The 17,879-nt window shown below is 56.1% G+C and overlaps 2 protein-coding genes and 1 long non-coding RNA gene across 6 annotated transcripts; all 3 read left to right on the forward strand.

Moving 5' to 3' along the window:
* Positions 1 to 500: 500 nt before the first annotated feature.
* On the forward strand, positions 501 to 14,945 carry MATK (megakaryocyte-associated tyrosine kinase). 4 transcript variants are annotated; one of them, XM_068174274.1, is made up of 14 exons: positions 522 to 627; positions 769 to 801; positions 10,399 to 10,455; positions 10,672 to 10,785; positions 10,939 to 11,054; positions 11,402 to 11,621; positions 12,502 to 12,595; positions 12,689 to 12,754; positions 12,908 to 13,007; positions 13,095 to 13,179; positions 13,359 to 13,432; positions 13,539 to 13,734; positions 14,073 to 14,159; positions 14,284 to 14,945. In XM_068174274.1, exons 3-14 carry the CDS (start codon positions 10,447 to 10,449, stop codon positions 14,464 to 14,466), a joined length of 1,344 nt encoding a protein of 447 aa, XP_068030375.1. In that variant the 5' UTR covers positions 522 to 627; positions 769 to 801; positions 10,399 to 10,446; the 3' UTR covers positions 14,467 to 14,945. The 4 variants fall into 4 exon arrangements, with proteins under 4 accessions (XP_068030374.1, XP_068030375.1, XP_068030377.1 ...); XM_068174273.1 differs by lacking the exon at positions 10,399 to 10,455 and having other exon boundaries at positions 501 to 627; XM_068174276.1 differs by lacking the exons at positions 522 to 627; positions 769 to 801 and adding an exon at positions 7,806 to 7,858.
* On the forward strand, positions 2,564 to 5,212 carry LOC137463019 (uncharacterized). The gene is made up of 2 exons (XR_010993821.1): positions 2,564 to 3,407; positions 4,590 to 5,212. It is a non-coding gene; the product is annotated as an uncharacterized lncRNA (long non-coding RNA).
* A 150-nt stretch (positions 14,946 to 15,095) lies between the features above and the next one.
* LOC137463199 (complexin-3-like) lies at positions 15,096 to 17,569 on the forward strand. The gene is made up of 3 exons (XM_068174277.1): positions 15,096 to 15,899; positions 16,539 to 16,626; positions 16,941 to 17,569. The coding sequence occupies exons 1-3, from the start codon at positions 15,745 to 15,747 to the stop codon at positions 17,154 to 17,156; spliced, it is 459 nt and encodes a 152-aa protein (XP_068030378.1). The 5' UTR covers positions 15,096 to 15,744; the 3' UTR covers positions 17,157 to 17,569.
* Positions 17,570 to 17,879: the final 310 nt, after the last annotated feature.

Genomic DNA, 17,879 nt, shown 5'->3' on the forward strand with positions numbered 1-17,879 from the left:
TTTTACTTCTAACGTGCCACTTTAATCCTCTCCACGGACAATAGGACTTTTTGTAAACAAGGATTTAAAAGAAGGCTCCAGGGAGAGCTCAGAGCCCCTTGCAGGGCCTGAAGGGGCTCCAGGAGAGCTGGAGAGGGACTGGGGACAAGGCCTGGAGGGACAGGACACAGGGAATGGCTCCCACTGCCAGAGGGCAGGGCTGGATGGGATATTGGGAATTAGGAATTGTTCCCTGGGAGGGTGGGCAGGCCCTGGCCCAGGGTGCCCAGAGCAGCTGGGGCTGCCCCTGGATCCCTGGCAGTGCCCGAGGCCAGGCTGGACAGGACATGGAGCAGCCTGGGACAGTGGGAGGTGTCCCTGCCCATGGGTGTGGAATGAGATGAGCTTTAAGATCCCTTCCTACCCAAACCATTCTGGGATTCTGTGATTCTATGGATTTTTCAGAACTGTATTTCCAGCCCCAGGCACTCCCACTTGACTTCTACAAAGCTCATGTTGCTTTTCGGAACACTCACAGCTGTTATTTATAGAAAAGCTTTTAAGGGAAGTCTCAGATGCTGTAACTGTGGGCTCATTCCAGAGAATCTAAAGCTCAGTTGATCAGCTTCTCACATTTCCTTACTTCAGGTAAAGCAAGATTTCAGAATTATTTAAATAGTTTTTAAGCATGTTTTCAATTCTTTGCCTACTGATGCTTGCTGTTAAAAACCTGACTGCAATATATTCATTTTTGTGATGGGTTTCCTTTCTCATCTCTAGCATTTACAGATGAACCTGGACTGCAAGATCCCTGTTAGGAAGGTAAGTTGGATGCTTTAGAGACTCTAATCTGCCAGGAACTCTTCTTTACTGTAGAAGAAGAAATTCTTCTCTGTGAGGGTGGGCAGGCCCTGGCACAGGGTGCCCAGAGCAGCTGGGGCTGCCCCTGGATCCCTGGCAGTGTCCCAGGCCAGGCTGGACAGGGCTTGGAGCAGCCTGGGATAGTGGAAGGTGTCCCTGCCATGGCAGGGGTGAAACGGGATGGGCTTTAAGGTCCCTCCCAACCCAAACTGTTCTGGGATTCAGTGACTGTAATGAAATGATGCACAGGTAGAGAAGTGCAGTTAATACCAGTTTGCTGAATGTCCCTGACAGCGGGATACTGAAGATTCTCACTGCAACTGAGAGATGTGGAGTACATTTCATTTATTATTATGCTTCTATCATTAGTAACACCAGAAATTGTGTTGATGTTGCTCAGATTTAAGTGAAGGGATTCATCAAAGTGAGAGGAGCATAGAACCATAGAAAATCCTGAGCTGGAAGGGACCCACAGGGATCATTGATCCCAGCCCCTGTCCCTGCCCAGCCACCCCAACACCCCACCCTGAGCATCCCTGGCAGCGCTGTCCAAACGCTCCTGCAGCTCTGGCAGCCTTGGGGCCGGGACCATTCCCTGGGGAGCCTGGGCAGTGCCAGCACCCTCGGGGGGAAGAACCTTTCCCTGAGCTCCGTGCCAACCCACGGACAGGAGGGTCCTGGTTAATTTGGTTCTCCACACTGACAGTGAGAGGTTTGTCCCACCAAGGAGAGTCCTCCTGTCTAGAAATGAAATGCTACATGTGATCAGTGTTTCTGTGTGCCATTGACTCCTCTGTCCCATTTTTTTATTGCCTATGTGGAAAACCACAGAATTTATTGCAGCACATAAAATTGTACAGTGCACAACTTAAGTCTTCTCCCATCCTGTTTGCTCAGTTGTTCTTGGTTTGATATGCAGCAGGAAAGGTTATTTACAAGTTTTTTAAAGTTTTTTTTCTTTAGTTTTTTTTTATATAAACAATGCAATTTTCTTGACTGTGCAATGAGAGCATTGGCTTTCTTGATCAACATCAAATCAGCAAATATTAAAATCCTACAGTTGCTCATGTTAAATATGATGAAAGGGAATCCAGTCTGAGATTAAATTAAAATTGCAGTAGCCAGTCTTGCCTGAAACTTCTGTGACTCAGGGCAAAAGGCTGATGAAGAAGGCTTCAGCTTGCACACCAGATTCTTGGTTTCGTATTTTCAAAGGCACTGGCTACTGTAGCTTTAGGTGAAGTTTTGCAATATAAGCTTAATTTCTGTGTATGGTGTAATGGTGGTGATGAACTTCTAAATAACTTAAAATTCCATCTTCCATAGTGTGTGGGATGAGCTGTGTATTTCTGTGTATTTCCTCCATATAGCGGCCTTCATTTCAGTTGGGTTGTTACCATTTTATCTCCTTCTTCTCCTGGCGTGGTTTAAAAATGATAGCTTTGAGGGGAAAAAAAACATAATCAGAGCATTTGAAATCCTGAAAAAATACATTTGATGCACACAGTAAAAAGAAAAGAGACAGGTAGAAGAGCAGAGGGTGACGGAGGTGGAAAAAATTACAAACAAGAAATGCTGCATAGTAATCATATTGCATGTATGAAATAATGTTCATATGATTGCAATTTTTGCCTGTAATAAGTCCTGGGTTAGTCTCATGTCTTGTGTTTTAAATAGACCGTTGCAGGTAGTTTTGTTGTACTATAATTCTCCAAAATTGTGCAACCCCTGATGGGACAGTGGAGCCAGGTGGGGTCAGTCTCTTTGCCAGGTAACAAATGACAGGACAAGAGGAAACAGCCTCAAATTGCAGCAGGAGAGGTCTGGGTTGGATATAGGGGAAAACTTGATGGAAATGGTGGTCAGGCACTGGCACAGGCTGCCCCGGGCAGTGGTGGAGTCACCATACCTGGAAGTGTTCAAACGTGTGGCTGTGGCACTTGGGGACATGGTTTAGTGGTGAACATGGAGGTGGTGCTGGGCTGATGGTTGGACTTGATGATCCAGGAGGTCTTTTCCCACCTTAATGATTCTGTGATTCCATAACCATTACAGAAATTGCACCGTTGTGTAAGAGTAGTTGCCTGTAGCAACAGTTCCTTTCCTTCTGTTATGTTTCCTTCCTCCCACTCCTTGCTCTAGAAGAAACTCTTCCCACAGCAAAACATATAGAGAGATATAATAAAGAGAGATAAATCCCACACACACTCTGGTATCATGTGTATCCTTTAAACATTTTGTCACTTTAGATTTCTGTCCTCTGGCCTGAAGTGCCTGAAGCTGCCAGGTTTTGTTGTCTGGGTTTAGGGCTTTCCCCCCACCCTTTGGAGCAGGGATCCTGGGCTCCAGGGGCTGTTGGGGAGCTGTTTGTACAGCGAGGTGCAGACATGGAGACACTTCCTTCTCAGTGGTTTGGAACAAAGCTGACCGAGCTGTAGCACAGCTTTGGTGCTGTCATAGTGGTACCTGGAAAAAGAGTGCAACACAGAGAACCAGAGCTGGACACTTGGGTTGTTGGATGTGACACCAGCAAAAAGCAAGAGAATTGCCACAGGCTGCAGCTTCATGTATTTGTTGAAGGCTTGGAGAGCTGGGGGTGCTCCCCTGGAGAGGAGAAGGCTCCAGGGAGAGCTCAGAGCCCCTTGCAGGGCCTGAAGAGGCTCCAGGAGAGCTGGAGAGGGACTGGGGACAAGGCCTGGAGGGACAGGACACAGGGAATGGCTCCCACTGCCAGAGGGCAGGCATGGATGGGAAGCAGTTCTTGGCTCCCAGGTTGCCCCAGAGCAGCTGTGGCTGTCCTATCCCTGGAAGTGCTCAAGGAAGGCCAGGCTGGAGGGGGCTTGGAGCACCCTGGTCTAGTGGAAGGTGTCCCTGCCCATGGCAGGGGGTGGGACTGGATCATCTTTAAGGGTCCCTCCCAGCCGAAACCATAGTGGAATACTATGATTCTTCATTTAAAGTTCAGTTTCAAATCACTCTTCACATTCCTTCAGGCTTTTTGGAGTATTTTGAATTGCTTTTTAGAACTTATTGAAAAACATTGTTTCTACATTGTTTATTGTGAAATGAGGCTGTTTTTTCTTTAAGTACATTTCTGGGGGGTGTAAAGAAGGTTCAGCTTAGGTATTCTGGGATAAAGGTCATAGGCCATACAAAAATGTATTGGAGAGGGATGTATTTCAAAGCTTCCATAGATGTTTACATAGATGCATTGTTTTGTAGAATCAGAATCCCAGAATGGCTGGGCTGGAAGGGACCTTAAAGCCCATCCAGTTCCACCCCCTGGACAGGGACACCTTCCACTGTCCCAGACTGCTCCAAGCCCCGTCCAACCTGGTCTTGGGCACTGCCAGGGATCCAGGGGCAGCCCCAGCTGCTCTGGGCACCCTGTGCCAGGGCCTGCCCACCCTCTTAACCAAAAATATTTCTTCCTAATATTCCATCAAAACCCACCCTCATTCAGTTTAAAGCCTTTCCCTTTTGTCCCATCACTACATGACCATTGTATAAACTAACCCAGTGTCCTGAGCTCTGCTGGAGCTGGTGCTGTCCCCCTGTACACTCAGTGCTGCCATAAACTCATGCCTTGATTGTGATCTTTGTTTTGCCATCCAGTTATCGTCCTCTGTTACTGGTAAAGCAGAAAGATTTGGAAGTGTTAAAATATCCTGAGCATTTTCTATCCTGACCTTAGTCAGATCAAAAGAGGATGAAAAGGTTAATCTGCTGCAAAAATATTTCCTCATTAGAAATTAGGAAGTGAAGTCATTGGATACTGCCACAAGTGCTGCTAGCAATGGGAGCCAAGTTATGATACCAGATACTAAAGATTTTAACTGATGGAGCAGTCCCCATTCAGGGCAAGTGACACAGATGGCTCAAACAACCAAGAGCCAGATGTGGGACAAGCCTCTGTGTGCTGCACACAACACACCAGCATGGACACTGCAGCCAAGGCCTGCTGTGTCCCCATAAAACAGCTGCCCTGACATGAGGGCCGGGTGTCACCAACTCAGCTGGGTGTTCAGCTGCAGCTGAGCATCTTCCACTTGTCCCTTGACCATGCCCAGGCTCTGCTTTCTTGCTGGGGCAGAGATTCAGGCATTGTTATTTGCTCTGCACAGCTCTAGGGAAAATACTTTGTTGGCACTGTTCCATGGGGCTGCTGGGGACAGAGGGGAATCGCTCCTGGAGGCAGCCGTCTGGCTCCTGGTGATGCAGAGAGAAAGATGCAGGTGTACAAGAGTGCCTGAACCAGTGCTGGACACAGTCACTTGCAGAAGGGCGAGCTTAAGGCATCACCTAAAGCTTATTCAGGGTGAAAAAGCCTTTCAAATAATCCTCTCTGCAAATGAACCAACAATTACCTGCAGAGCTGCCTCCAACTCTGTGCCCCCAATACCAGAAGGACGTAGAGCTGCTGGAGCCAGGCCAGAGGAGCCACGGAGATGCTGCAAGGGCTGGAGCCCCTCTGCTCTGGAGCCAGGCTGGGAGAGCTGGGGGTGCTCCCCTGGAGAGGAGAAGGCTCCAGGGAGAGCTCAGAGCCCCTTGCAGGGCCTGAAGGGGCTCCAGGAGAGCTGGAGAGGGACTGGGGACAAGGCCTGGAGGGACAGGACACAGGGAATGGCTCCCACTGCCAGAGGGCAGGGCTGGATGGGATATTGGGAATTAGGAATTGTTCCCTGGGAGGGTGGGCAGGCCCTGGCACAGGGTGCCCAGAGCAGCTGGGGCTGCCCCTGGATCCCTGGCAGTGCCCAAGGCCAGGCTGGACAGGGCTTGGAGCAGCCTGGGACAGTGGAAGGTGTCCCTGCCCTTGGTGGGGGTTTAGAAAGGGATGTTATTCAAGGTCTCTTCCAACTGAAATCATTCTGGGATTCTGTGATTCTATATTTCTGTGTGGAAATAGAAATCTTTGCTGTGATAAAGCATGCTTTAACTCAGTGACATTCCCTTTAAATGCCGGAGATTGGATGTCAAAGACATGTCTGCTTTTATGACTTATTGCCATTTTCTGGTTCCCTTTTTGAAGTTTTGAAATGCAAGGCAGACTCCTCAGGCTGGAAGGTACATTTCTGGTGAATCCAGTGGTATTGTCCAAGAGGACTGAAAGGGGTTGGGTTGGCAAAAGAGAGCCTGTGGCTTTGGGATTGCTAATGCCCAGATCCTGCTGAGATGACATGAGATGGTTTTTTTTGTATAAAATGTGTGCTGTTCCTGATAAATATTGTTGCCCATCTCTCCACCTCCAAACTCTGCTCCTTTGGATAACTTGGATTTTGTCAGGAATGGCACTGCTCAGTAATTTGCTCTGTAGGATGTTGAGCCTCACTCTCCCTGCCCCAACTGCAGGATGCCAGGAGGAAGACTGGCAAGTAGGCAAAGCCTCAGCCTAGAATGTGAGACAAATGTTCCCATACTATTCCCATTTACTCAGTGACTTGGGAAGAGCTGCACGGTCCCGATGTTTTGACTCTGTAGCTTTGGGAGGCACCTGGGCACATGGTGGTTCTGCTGTACCCACCGGGCTGGGCATCACCTTTGCTGCACCAGAGAAGGGAGAAGGCAGTGCTGAAGTTCTGTGTGTTAAGGGCTCAGGCTCTGGCTGGGTGGCACACCAGGATGGAAAGGGGACACCAGCTCAGACAGAAGCATGTGGGAATCTCTGCTGGCTGTGCAGCAGGACAGGGAAAGCCCATTTATTACATCTGAGGGAGTGCTCCCTGTGTGTGACACCGAGTTCTTCGGCCCGTGGTCATGTCTGTAACAACAGCCAGATGTGCAAAACCCAAAAGCACAAAACATTTCTGTTTGTCAGAGGGAGCCTTGTGCAGATTCTGGGAGTGCACGGCAGAGCTGTAAGGATGAACTCATGTGTTTATTCTCCAGCCAGAGCAGACCAGGTTTCTAAGGATCCATCCCTACAAATACAGGGAGTAATGCAAGGAGTGCTCCTGGGGAAACCTGCCCCAAGAATCCTATGAAAAATCTGGCTTAAATGGCTTGGGGAAGTTGTTTGTGTATGGAAAAATATAACTAGGACCTGAAAGTACCTGCTAGTTTGGATGAGTTTTCTTCTACACTGCCTTTGCCCTTGAATTGCCAATGTTTTCTGAAGGCTTAGACACCATTTTATTAATTTTTTTTAAAGTACACCCAAAAAGGTCCCAAGACCCCTGAATGAAATCTGGTGTTTGCCTACAACAGCATTTTCTTCTTTTTCACCATTTTGCTCAGAATATTGGAAATGCTGACCTTTAGTGCAGAACTGGTGTCTGGTTTTGTGGCTAGGATGATGAACTGCAGAGGTGGTTATTCCCTCCCCACTCGTGTGGATGCTGCAGGATACAGATAAGCTGCTTCTCTTTGGCATGAGCAGTACTCATTTAAAGGTTTCTGTGCCACTGCCTGTCCCAACCCGTGGTGCCTCTGGATTGTCGCTCCCAGAGGAACAGCAAAGAGTGACCTGGATCGACTGCTCTGAGGCTCAGAGTCGATGCTGAGACAAGATTACACTTGGGGATCCCTGGTCCCAGCTCTTCCTCTCCTAGGACTCAGTCCCCCTGGAGAGCTGTTGCCACCAGAGGCACCCACTCCATTGTCACTGCTCTGGCCAGGCCAGCGGTGGTGACAGCAGCTGTCCCTGTGTGCAGGGGGATTCCCCCACAGAGCCACGGGGGACAGGATCTGGTGAGCTCCAGTTCCCTTCCAGCCAGGGTGTGTAACTGTGCCCTCAAAGGGCAGAAGTTGCTCCAAGTGTTGTCAAATAATGAGTCATTTCTGACGGAGCTTTGAGGGCGCAGGCGGCGCCAGCGCAGGGACCGCCCGGGCGCTGCATCACAGCCTCAGCAGCAGAGAAATCAGGAAATTGGGCCCCGGCTCTGCCTGGGAGCTACTCCTGAACGTAGCGCTCGGCTCTGTGTAGGACAGGCTCCCCAGCAGTTGAGGAATCCAAGTCCAGGCTCAGCTGTGAGCTCCCCTGACATCGCTGCCCCCGGCCGCACATGGGCACCGCTGAGAGGTAAGAGCCAGGCCCGAGCCCAGGGGCGCTGAGGGCAGACGAGGTGTCCGTCCTGCCGCCCCCTCTGGCAGCAGGGAGGGATGGGCACGGTGCTGAGCGTGGTGGGCAGCGGGGAATGCCCCGTGTCACCCGTCTGCCAGCAGAGGAGCTGCAGCTGCCCTCTGTCCGAGCGACAGCCAGTGCAGCCGGGTGAGTGCTCTGGAGCGGAGGGCGCAGCGCGGCTCCATCGCAGCCGGGGAGCCGCGGGCGGTGTCCCCTGCTGTCACGGAGCCGTCAGGGCTGGCACCGCCTCGGCTGGGGTAACTGTGCACTGGGAATAAGCTTGAGCTCTCCAGTCCAGGGCTGGGACAGCTCTACCATCCCCCACTATGCTTCTGTGCTTCTCAACCTCATTGCAATTACTCAGGTTTACCAATTCCTAAAAGTACAGAACAGCCCCAAAACAAAGAAGGGGGCAAATATCTCCTCTCAGGCTTTCTGCCTGCACACTCTGCTTATGGGAACCTTCATTCCAGTGATGGGAATCTCATGGATCAAACACCTCCAGGAGCAAAGAGCTGCTTTAGGACAAGGCATGTGAGTGCAGGAGGGAGGTGATTCACTGCTGTCCCTGCTGGTGGCTGGGTGAGGCACTGGCTGGTGTCCAGGCTCTGCTGGCAGCAGTGTCCATGTGGGGGTGTGTGTCCATCACTCTGGCCCAGAGCCAGCTGGGCAGAGGAGAAGCTCTTCCCTTTGGTGCTTGAGTGGAGGATCTGTCCCTTCCCAGCACCAACTGCTGTTTGCACACGGGGGCAGGACTGACCAAACAGTTGCTGCTTTTCACCTGAAAGTTCTGTTCTGGAGCAGCAGAAAATGAAGGACAGTTGTCCAGGCTCAGCCAGCACGTCCCTCCTTGGACAGGATGTACCTCGGCAGGGGTATGGAGCAGACCCTGTTCTGAAGCTCTGTGTTCATGAGGTCCTCACCATCCTGGAAGTGATTTGAGCTGCACCCGGTCATGGCAGCCTTTGGCTGTGCCCGCTGGGGAGCAGGCACACAGTGGCTGCCTGTGCAGCCCCAACTTCACCAAGACAACGTGTGTGCCATGGATGGGCTGCAAGGCAAGGGGATGGCAGTGCTGGCTAATGATGGCTTCTGGCAGAGACAAAACTGTTCCCTTCCAATGCTAACCTTGTAGCAGCTGCAACTGTCCCTGTTTTGTTCTTGTGGATATGGGCTGGCAGAATCAGACGGAATCAGACAGATCTGCACTGCCACAGAGAGGAGTTTACCAGCAGTGTTGCAGAGCAGTAATTGTGACTCACCTTCCGAAGGAGCAAAGTCATCTCTGCTCCAAGAAGCTCATCCACAGCGTGGGCAGCAGGGGAGGGGAGGGATTCTGCCCCTCTGCCCTGCTCAGGTGAGACCCCACCTGCAGAGCTGCCTCCAACTCTGAGACCCCCAGCATCAGGAGGATGTGGAGCTGCTGGAGCCAGGCCAGAGGAGCCACGGAGATGCTGCAAGGGCTGGAGCCCCTCTGCTCTGGAGCCAGGCTGGGAGAGCTGGGGGTGCTCCCCTGGAGAGGAGAAGGCTCCAGGGAGAGCTCAGAGCCCCTTGCAGGGCCTGAAGGGGCTCCAGGAGAGCTGGAGAGGGACTGGGGACAAGGCCTGGAGGGACAGGACACAGGGAATGGCTCCCACTGCCAGAGGGCAGGGCTGGATGGGATATTGGGAATTAGGAATTGTTCCCTGGGAGGGTGGGCAGGCCCTGGCACAGGGTGCCCAGAGCAGCTGTGGCTGCCCCTGGATGCCTGGCAGTGTCCCAGGCCAGGCTGGACAGGGCTTGGAGCAGCCTGGGACAGTGAAAGGTGTCCCTGTCCAGGGGGTGGAACTGGATGGGCTTTAAGGTCCCTTCCAAACCATACCATTCCCTGATTCTATGATCCTCCCAAGGAGGTGACAGTGGGGATGAAGGAGGAAAAGACACACAATTTAAATTGCAAAGCTGTCATATGCATCCCAGCATGACTAGCTGGTGTCAGGGGCAGCACAGGGACATTGTACAATCATTCCACAGCCAGTGCATGTGACAGTCCCACCTCAGCCCAGCCTCCCCTGTGTCCCCAGTGCCAGGCAGACCCCGCACCAGCTCTGCTGCATTCCACGTCACCAGGGCCGTGGCTGGTGCCTCTCGGGGCCCTGGTGACTCGGAGCTTCTGAAAGAGGAGGTTAAAAAGCAAGTTCCTGGTAAAACCACATTACTCCCACACAGCTGTGGTGCTGGGCTCCTGCTGTGCCAGCAGAGCTGGTGAGAGCTGGGGCTCCTCCTTGGTGGCAGAGAGCAGAGTGCCGATCCTGCTCCCAGCCATGTGTGGGACAGGAGTGTCCCCAGGACACAGCTGGCACAGGCAGAGTTTGCAGCCTTTTCCTCCATCCTGTGGTGCCAGGCTGTGTGAGGGACAGGAGCTGCACTGGCCAGGGGAGTCTGTGGGACAGCAGCCGTGACCTGGGATAAGCCAGCTCAGCCCTGTCCCTCCACAGCCCCTTTGGTTTCTTCTGCAGGTGGCAGCAGGAGAGGACAGGGAGTCCCTGATGCGCTGACGGTTGGCCATGTCTGGGGTGAGCGGGGCTGCACAGGGACACCAGCAATGCCAGCTGACACCGGGGGAACCCCGGTGTGCCCCCAGGACCGAAGTGGGGTGGAGGAGGGCTGATGCCCAGTACCCCTGGTCCCCAGCCAGGGTTTCAGATGGTCCTTGGGGCTGGCCCTGGTGCCTGGGGGAAGCAGAGGGGTCCAGCTCTCGCTGTCCCTACTGACACTGCTTCTCCTTGCAGAAGCACTGGCCCCCCGGGACACAGTGTGTCACCAAGCATGACCACACCAAGCCCAAGCCCCGGGAGCTGGCCTTCCGCAAGGGGGACATGGTCACCATCATCGAGGCCGTGGAGGTGAGACCTGTGGTTGCTCAGGGACACGCTGCGCTGAGAGGGCATGGCTGGAGTGGGACTCCAGTGCCATCAGCTCAGCTGTCAAAGCCAGTCCCTCCCTTCCCAGAGGGATCCGCCCTTCCTTCCCTCGCTCTGAGACCCTTTCATCCCCAGGGCAAAGGCTGGTACCGCGCCAGGCACAACGAGACGGGGCAGGAGGGGCTGCTGGCAGCCAGCGCACTGCGGGAGCGCGGGGCCATCCGTGCCGACCCCAAGCTCAGCCTGATGCCGTGAGTACAGCTGGGGTGACTGGGGGGCCCCGGGGGACCCAGCTGAGCCCCTGTGAGCTGCAACAGCAGATGAGTCCAGCATGTTCCCCCCCATCCATGTTTTGGGGGGCGCAGCTGGGGACAGAGCATCCTGTAACCGTGCCCTGGAGATGGAGGGATTTGCTGGGGCCAGTACCTGGCTTTAAGGACCCCTAGTTGTGCCTGCCCAGCTTGGCTGGACCCCATAGAGAGGGGTTTCATGCAGTAGGGTCTGTGTAGCTTTGGCAGGGGCTCTGCTTTCCCCATCTCGCTGCTGTCCCTGGGGAAGCCCCCTGGCTCAGCCCCCTCTCCAATGCCCCTCTCCTCAGCTGGTTCCACGGGAAGATCTCAGGGATGGAGGCGGTTCAGGAGCTGCAGCCCCCCGAGGACGGGCTGTTCCTGGTGCGTGAGTCTGTCCGGCACCCCGGTGACTACGTGCTGTGCGTGAGCTTTGGCAAGGAGGTGATCCACTACCGCGTGGTGCACGAGGAGAACACGCTCAGCATCGACAGCCAGCAGTACTTCTCCAACCTCATTGACATGATTGAGGTGAGACCTCCTGGGCAGAGGGTCCCACCAGTGCCAGAGAAGGGCAAGGACCTCACAAGCTCACACAGAGGCAGGTCCTTGTCCTGTTCTGTGTGGTTTTCACTGGTGTTTCACCTGGTGTAATTCTCTATCACCTTCAAATGCTCGTGGTTCCCACCCGGTTTGGGGTGCAATGGGAAGATCAGGGATATCCCAAGGATGTCTCTGCAAACCAGCTGTGCCAGCTGCAGTCACAGTCCCCAGCCAAGGGCCATGTTTTACCTCTATCCCTGCTTATTCAGTGCTTCACATAGCAGGAAGACCCTGGTGGCCTCTGCCTTCCCTGGACTTCAGGGCATTTTGCTGTGCCTCCTTCCACTCAAAGCCCCCTCTCAACTGCTGATCCCACAGGGCTCCCAGGCTCTTGTGTGAGCTCTTGCCCTTCCAGTGAGTTTTTCCTGGTGGTCCTTCTTTCACCCTGTCTCCTCTCCAGGGAGTTGTACTCTCATGTTTTCCTTACAGACACAACTTTTGGGTGGCTCCTTTCCCTTCTCAGCTGCCCTGGCCCCACTTGAAAACTCCAAAGGTTGTCCTCTCCCATCCCATCCTCTCCCATCCTGTCCCATCCTGTCTGGCTGCTTCCTCTCCCATTGCCTCTGCAAACTGCCCTCAGCTGCTGCAGCACCTGCCAGGGGTTCAACCACACCAGTAGCACCCCAAACCCCCATGGTCCATCGTGGTGTTCCTCTGGCTGTGCCCAGAGGGGAGCAAGGCTGAGACACGGGCTGTCCTCGAGGGTGACAGTGGCGCGGTCTTGTGGAGCATCCCAAAGTTGTTCCCTGGACACCCTGACCCTGAAGGCAAGAGCTGGCATCACCTCCATCTGTTCATCCCTTGGCAGCATTACATGAAGGAGCAGGGAGCCATCTGCACCAAGTTGGTGAAGCCCAAACCAAAATCTGGGATGAAGTCAGCTGAGGAGGAGTTGGCCAAAGGTAGGGGATGGTGAGAGGGGGGCTGTGGTCTGCATTTTAGGGACAAGGCCCCACTGGTGGCCCCTGCTAACCTGCCCTTGTGCCCATGCCCAGCTGGCTGGTTGCTGAACCTGAAGCACCTCACACTGGGAGACCGCATTGGGCAAGGCGAGTTCGGAGGTAGGTGAGAGGATGGGGCTGGAGGTTCCCCAGATGCAGCTTCCCCAGAGGGCACTGCCTGATCCCCCTCCCCATCTCATGGCACGGGGGGCTCAGCCTGGAGTGCAGGAGGCTGGGCATGGGGCTCAGCCTGACTCTCCCATGCTCTCCCAGATGTCCTACAGGGCGAGTACCTGGGGCAGAGGGTGGCTGTGAAGAACATCAAGTGCGATGTGACTGCCCAGGCCTTCCTTGCTGAAACAGCTGCCATGACGTGAGTGCTCCGTGGAGGTGTGGTCCGACCCTGCCTGTGGCCCAGGATGAGCAGGCACCTCCTTGACTCAGATCCCTTCCATTCCAGGAAGGTCCGGCACAAAAACCTGGTGTGTTTGCTGGGAGTGATCCTGCACAATGGCCTCTACATTGTCATGGAGTTCATGAGCAAGGTGAGAGCACCTGGCTGCTCCTCCGCCAGTGGGACCCATCACCACTTAGATTTGGGAACAATATCTGTGTCTGGAGGCTGAGTCATCACAGATACCAGGCACTGCAGCACCTGCAGAAGGCAAAGTCTTCTGGCAGCCCCATCCTGTTGGTCCTGACACATTTTATCTTCCTCTGTCAGGGCAACCTGGTGAACTTCCTGCGCACGCGGGGCCGGGCGCTCGTCCCAACCCAGCAGCTCCTCCTGTTTGCTCTGTAAGTTCCCCTCTCTCCTCTGGGCTGGGATCCAGGGCCCTGCATCCCCCTGTGCAGTCCCAGGGAACACTCGGTGACACGGCTCTGTCTCACTCGGTTGTGGCAGGGATGTGGCTCAAGGCATGGACTACCTTGAGTCCAAGAAGTTGGTGCACCGGGACCTGGCTGCCCGCAACATCCTCATCTCTGAGGAGAACGTGGCCAAAGTGAGCGACTTCGGCTTGGCCCGGGTCAACCCCAAGGGTGCAGATGCCACGTTGCTCCCTGTGAAGTGGACGGCACCAGAGGCCCTGAAACACAATGTGAGGGACAGTGAGAGGGACAGGGCTGGCCAGGGGGTCCTTCCAAAGCATCTCACGCCCTTGGGTTGCCCCTGCTTGTTCCCATTCCCACTGACCCATCCCTGCCCCACGGTGGCCTCTGGCACAGTCAGCCCTGCATCTCCCAAAATTCTGTCTCTGTCCTGAGCAGGCGTGCAGTGGGAACTGGGGCAGGATGATGGGACTGGGAGGTGTTCACACCCTGGGGAGCTGGAGGGGGGCAGGGGGCAGTCACTGTCCTGTGTCTTGCCCTTGGGAAGCAATGGGGACCCAGCACAGCCTTCAGCTGGCTTCAGCCTCCCCCTCTCCTGCCGCCACAGAAATTCTCCTCCAAGTCGGACGTGTGGAGCTACGGGATCCTCCTGTGGGAAACCTTTTCCTTTGGACGGGCACCCTACCCTAAGCTGGTGAGCACTGTGCCAGGGAACACCACAGGTTACACCCCACTGGCACTGACGGGACAGGGACATCCCATTGCTCCCTGAGCAGAGCAGGGAAGGGGGTTGCCAGCTGGCTTCTCCATCCTGGCAGGCCCTGAAGGAGGTGACGGAGCTGCTGGAGCAGGGGTACCGCATGGACCCCCCTGAGGGCTGCCCGCCCACCATCTATGCCCTGATGAAGAGCTGCTGGGAGCTGGAGCCAGGCAAGCGCCCGTCCTTCAAGAAACTCACAGAGAAGCTGCAGAAGGAGCTGAAGCACCTGAGGGACATTTAACCCCATCCTGCTACCAGGACACAGGACCTGAAGCCCCTAGACCCTCCAGGGTTGGGAGTGTCAGGGCAATAGGGGCCAGGAACAGGAAGGCCTGTGGTGCGGCTCTCTCCCTGTGGAGATGGGGCGGGAGCCTCCCTCCATCCCAGCATGGTCCTTCTACCCACCACACAGCCCAGAGAAGGTTGCCATGGGATTGATCTCCCCTGGCCCACCACAGTGGGGAGCACAGGCTCCAAGGGAGCCATGCCCACAACCCCTGTGCTCAGCCCCAGGAGCAGATGCTGCATGTGGGGTCCCTTCAAGCTGCGACTCCCAGTGATGGGAGACAGGACTGGACATCTCCACTCACTGGAGACTGAGACCCCACCCTGACTCAGCCCTGCCCCAGTGCCCAGCCCCACACGGAGATGCTGGCACAGCCAGCTAAACCACATGGATTTGGGCTTTTTGATTAAACCAAAGAAATTAGTTCAACAGCATCTTTAAGCCTCTGGGGGGAAATTAGGTCTATCTCTCACTTGGAGTCTGACAAAGCCCAATGAAAGGCTTTGGTGGGGCCAGGAGCTCTGGCCCTTGGAACCCCTGATGCCATCCAGCCCCTCTCCCATCGGGGCTCTGTGCAGCAGGGGATTATGCTTTAATCAGAGGCTGTATGGGAATTGCTTTCGTATAGATTACGGGCACGGGGCACATCGCCAGCCGTGGGGAGCCCCCGGCCCTGCAGGCTGCTGAGCAGTCTCGAGTCTCGGTGGAGCAGGGATTAGCGGGGGCAAGGGGCTGCCACGGGCGGGTGTGCACCGCCACCCGCCTCATCTGCTGCCAGTCCTTTGACCCTCCACTGGGTTTTTTTGGCTAATCCTCTTGTGTCTCCTCTGTGCTGACTTCCTGCACCCCCAATCCCCCTGTGTGCGTGGTTCTGGGTGCCCACAGCATGGGGCTCTCCCCAGGGCTTGCCCTGGCCCCATGGGTGCTGACCCAATTTTGGACCCATGGGGGGTATTTCAGCCTGACCCAGTGTGTGCTGCAGGTCGATGACTCCTTCCACCTTCCCATCACTGTGGTGTGGCAGCACCTGCTGTCCCCCTGCACTGCCACTTGTCCCCTGCAAGAACCCTTGGGTGCAGCGAAGGGAAGGTCCTTCCACCCTGGCTGTGCCTTCCCCTCCTAATGCCTTAATCCGCCCCTGATCCGCGGTGCCCCTGGGGCTGGTCCCACTGACCTTGCAGGCACTGGGACCCGGTGGGCACCTTGGGGCAAGAGCTGCCACCAGCACCGACCATGGCTTCCTTCTTCACGGCTGCCCTGAAGAGCTTCCAGGGGGGCAAGGACGAGTCACCCAAGGGGGCCCCCAAGGATGACAAGGCGGCTGCACTGCCCAGCAGCGCGGCCCGCGAGGAGTTTGAGGAGTACCAGCGGCAGCTGCTGGAGGAGAAGTAAGGCTTTGCCGGGGCTGAGCGGGTCACTAGGGTCCCCCAACACTCCAGAATCAGGATCTCACCTGCTGTGGGCTTTCCCCAGGGTGGCACAGGACAGGGACAGAGGGACAGGGAGGCAGCTGGGGCAAGAGACAGTGCAGAGCAGATGCCCTACAGTGTGTCTCCCCCATAGCATGGGAGGTCCATGGAGGGGTTGGCACAGGGCTGTGACAGCACCTTCGTGCACCACAGGTGACAAGGGGAACCCCTGGGTGTCAGAGCCACAGGATGGTTCCACCCAGCACCCTTGGAGCCAAGGGTGGGGAATGGGGGTCAGCATGGGACTGGATTCAGGTCCCACCTCCGAGGACCAGGTGCTGCAGGAGCCCAGCAGCTCAGCACCAGGGAGATGAGAGGCTGCAGGAGGAGTGAGTCCCTGCAATAGGCAGCTTCATCAACCACCTCTGAATCTGGGTGCTGAGCTGGGTGGGCAGGATGTGGCTCCTGCTCCCAGATCCCCACTTGAACCCTCTTGTGGGTCTCAGACCTTCTCCCTCCTGCCCTAGACCCGCTCTGCAGGAGGACCAGGGTGATCGGGGTCAGGGTGGTCCTGGGGGGCTCAGTGAGGAGGGGGTGATGGTGTGGCACCTGCTGCAGGATCGAGCGGGACAAGGCGTTTGCACAGAGGAAGGCAGAACGGGCCACGGTGCGGATGCACCTGCGAGACAAGTACCACCTGGCCCAGGTAAGAACCAGCCTGTCTGCGGACCCGGGGGCTTCCCCTTGACCCTACATCGCCCGGAACTGCCCCAGGTCCCCGGCTGCCGTACTCCCCTGGACTGGAGGGATTCCTGAAGAGGGCAGCAGACGGCCACTGTCTTCGTCTTTCAATCTGCCGCCCACTGTCCATCCAGCGTCCGAGTCTGGCACTGGACAGTCCTGGAATCCCGCCGTGTCCCCAGCACCCTGGGACTGGCTGTTCTCTGTCCCCCGTCCCCGCTCCACCGTGGTAGGCACCGCGTCTGTCCCCACCCGACACCCTCTCCCACCCGCGTTTAGGACGAGCGGGACGACGCCCAGGTGCACGTAGCTGGAGGGGCGGTGGAGCTGCCGCAGGACCTGGCAGCCATGGTGCAAAGCGAGGAGGAGGAGGAGGATGGCAGCGCCGGGGCCTTCGCCTTCCTGGCGAAGCTGCGGCAGGTGGAGCTGCCGGCGCTGCGGGACCGCGCTCTGGGCGGCGTGGATCACGTCAGGGAGAGGTGCGCCCTGATGTAGCACCGCTGCCCGCCCCGCCGCAGGTGACATCGGCAGCCCCTGTCCCCGGGAGCCACGGGATGCGGAGGCTCTGGGTGCCTTGACTTGGGGTGCGGGTCCCAATACACGTTAGGCGTGGGTTTTCTCCCCCAAAACCATTCCCACTTGCTTTCCCAGGGTGTGCAGGGGTGCGGAATGCCTGGGTCCCCTCCAGTCAGTATGGTCAAGTCCCTCTCGTGGTGCTCCTGGTGTGAGCCCCCATATGGGGCAGGTCTCTGACACTGTTACCCGCCTCACCAGCCCTGGCACCGTGCACCATTTGGCTCAATAAATTCAGCATTTGCCAGCACCATTCTGGTCGTCCTGCCACATCCCGCATCCACACAGCCCCTGTCCCGGCTGCTGAGGGGATATGATGACAGCGCTGGAGCCGGGCTGCCCCATGTCCCCTGAGCCACAACCAGCCCAGGACGCTTGGTCACCGGGTCCATCCCCCCTTCTGTGGCAGCCCCCACTGGGAGCCAGTGATCACCCTGGCTACCCCTCGGGGACAGCACCGGGAGCGGGTGTGGAGCATTTACTCCCGTGCTCGAGCAGTGCGGGCAGCAGGGGCATCCCTTTGGCTGGGCCAGGGTGCCCGGCTGCCCCTTGCCCCGCCAGGGACTCTCTCCTGGGCGCTCGGCAGCAGCGCTGGCTTAAATGCTGCCGCGCCGGAAGGCCGGGGGCTGCTGAGATCACTAATAC

The sequence above is a fragment of the Anomalospiza imberbis genome, chromosome 27 (genome assembly GCF_031753505.1).
Source record: "Anomalospiza imberbis isolate Cuckoo-Finch-1a 21T00152 chromosome 27, ASM3175350v1, whole genome shotgun sequence".
Classification (NCBI taxonomy): Eukaryota; Metazoa; Chordata; class Aves; order Passeriformes; family Viduidae; genus Anomalospiza; species Anomalospiza imberbis.

Excerpts from the sequence above, each read along its gene's own strand:
- MATK (XM_068174273.1), top strand. The coding sequence starts at position 769 with ATGAACCTGGACTGCAAGATCCCTGTTAGGAAG. Across the intron at positions 11,622-12,501 it reads ACCTCATTGACATGATTGAG|CATTACATGAAGGAGCAGGG; the intron begins GTGAGACCTCCT and ends ATCCCTTGGCAG. Across the intron at positions 13,180-13,358 it reads TCATGGAGTTCATGAGCAAG|GGCAACCTGGTGAACTTCCT; the intron begins GTGAGAGCACCT and ends TTCCTCTGTCAG.
- LOC137463199 (XM_068174277.1), top strand. The coding sequence starts at position 15,745 with ATGGCTTCCTTCTTCACGGCTGCCCTGAAGAGCTTCCAGGGGGGCAAG. Across the intron at positions 15,900-16,538 it reads CGGCAGCTGCTGGAGGAGAA|GATCGAGCGGGACAAGGCGT; the intron begins GTAAGGCTTTGC and ends CACCTGCTGCAG. Across the intron at positions 16,627-16,940 it reads ACAAGTACCACCTGGCCCAG|GACGAGCGGGACGACGCCCA; the intron begins GTAAGAACCAGC and ends ACCCGCGTTTAG.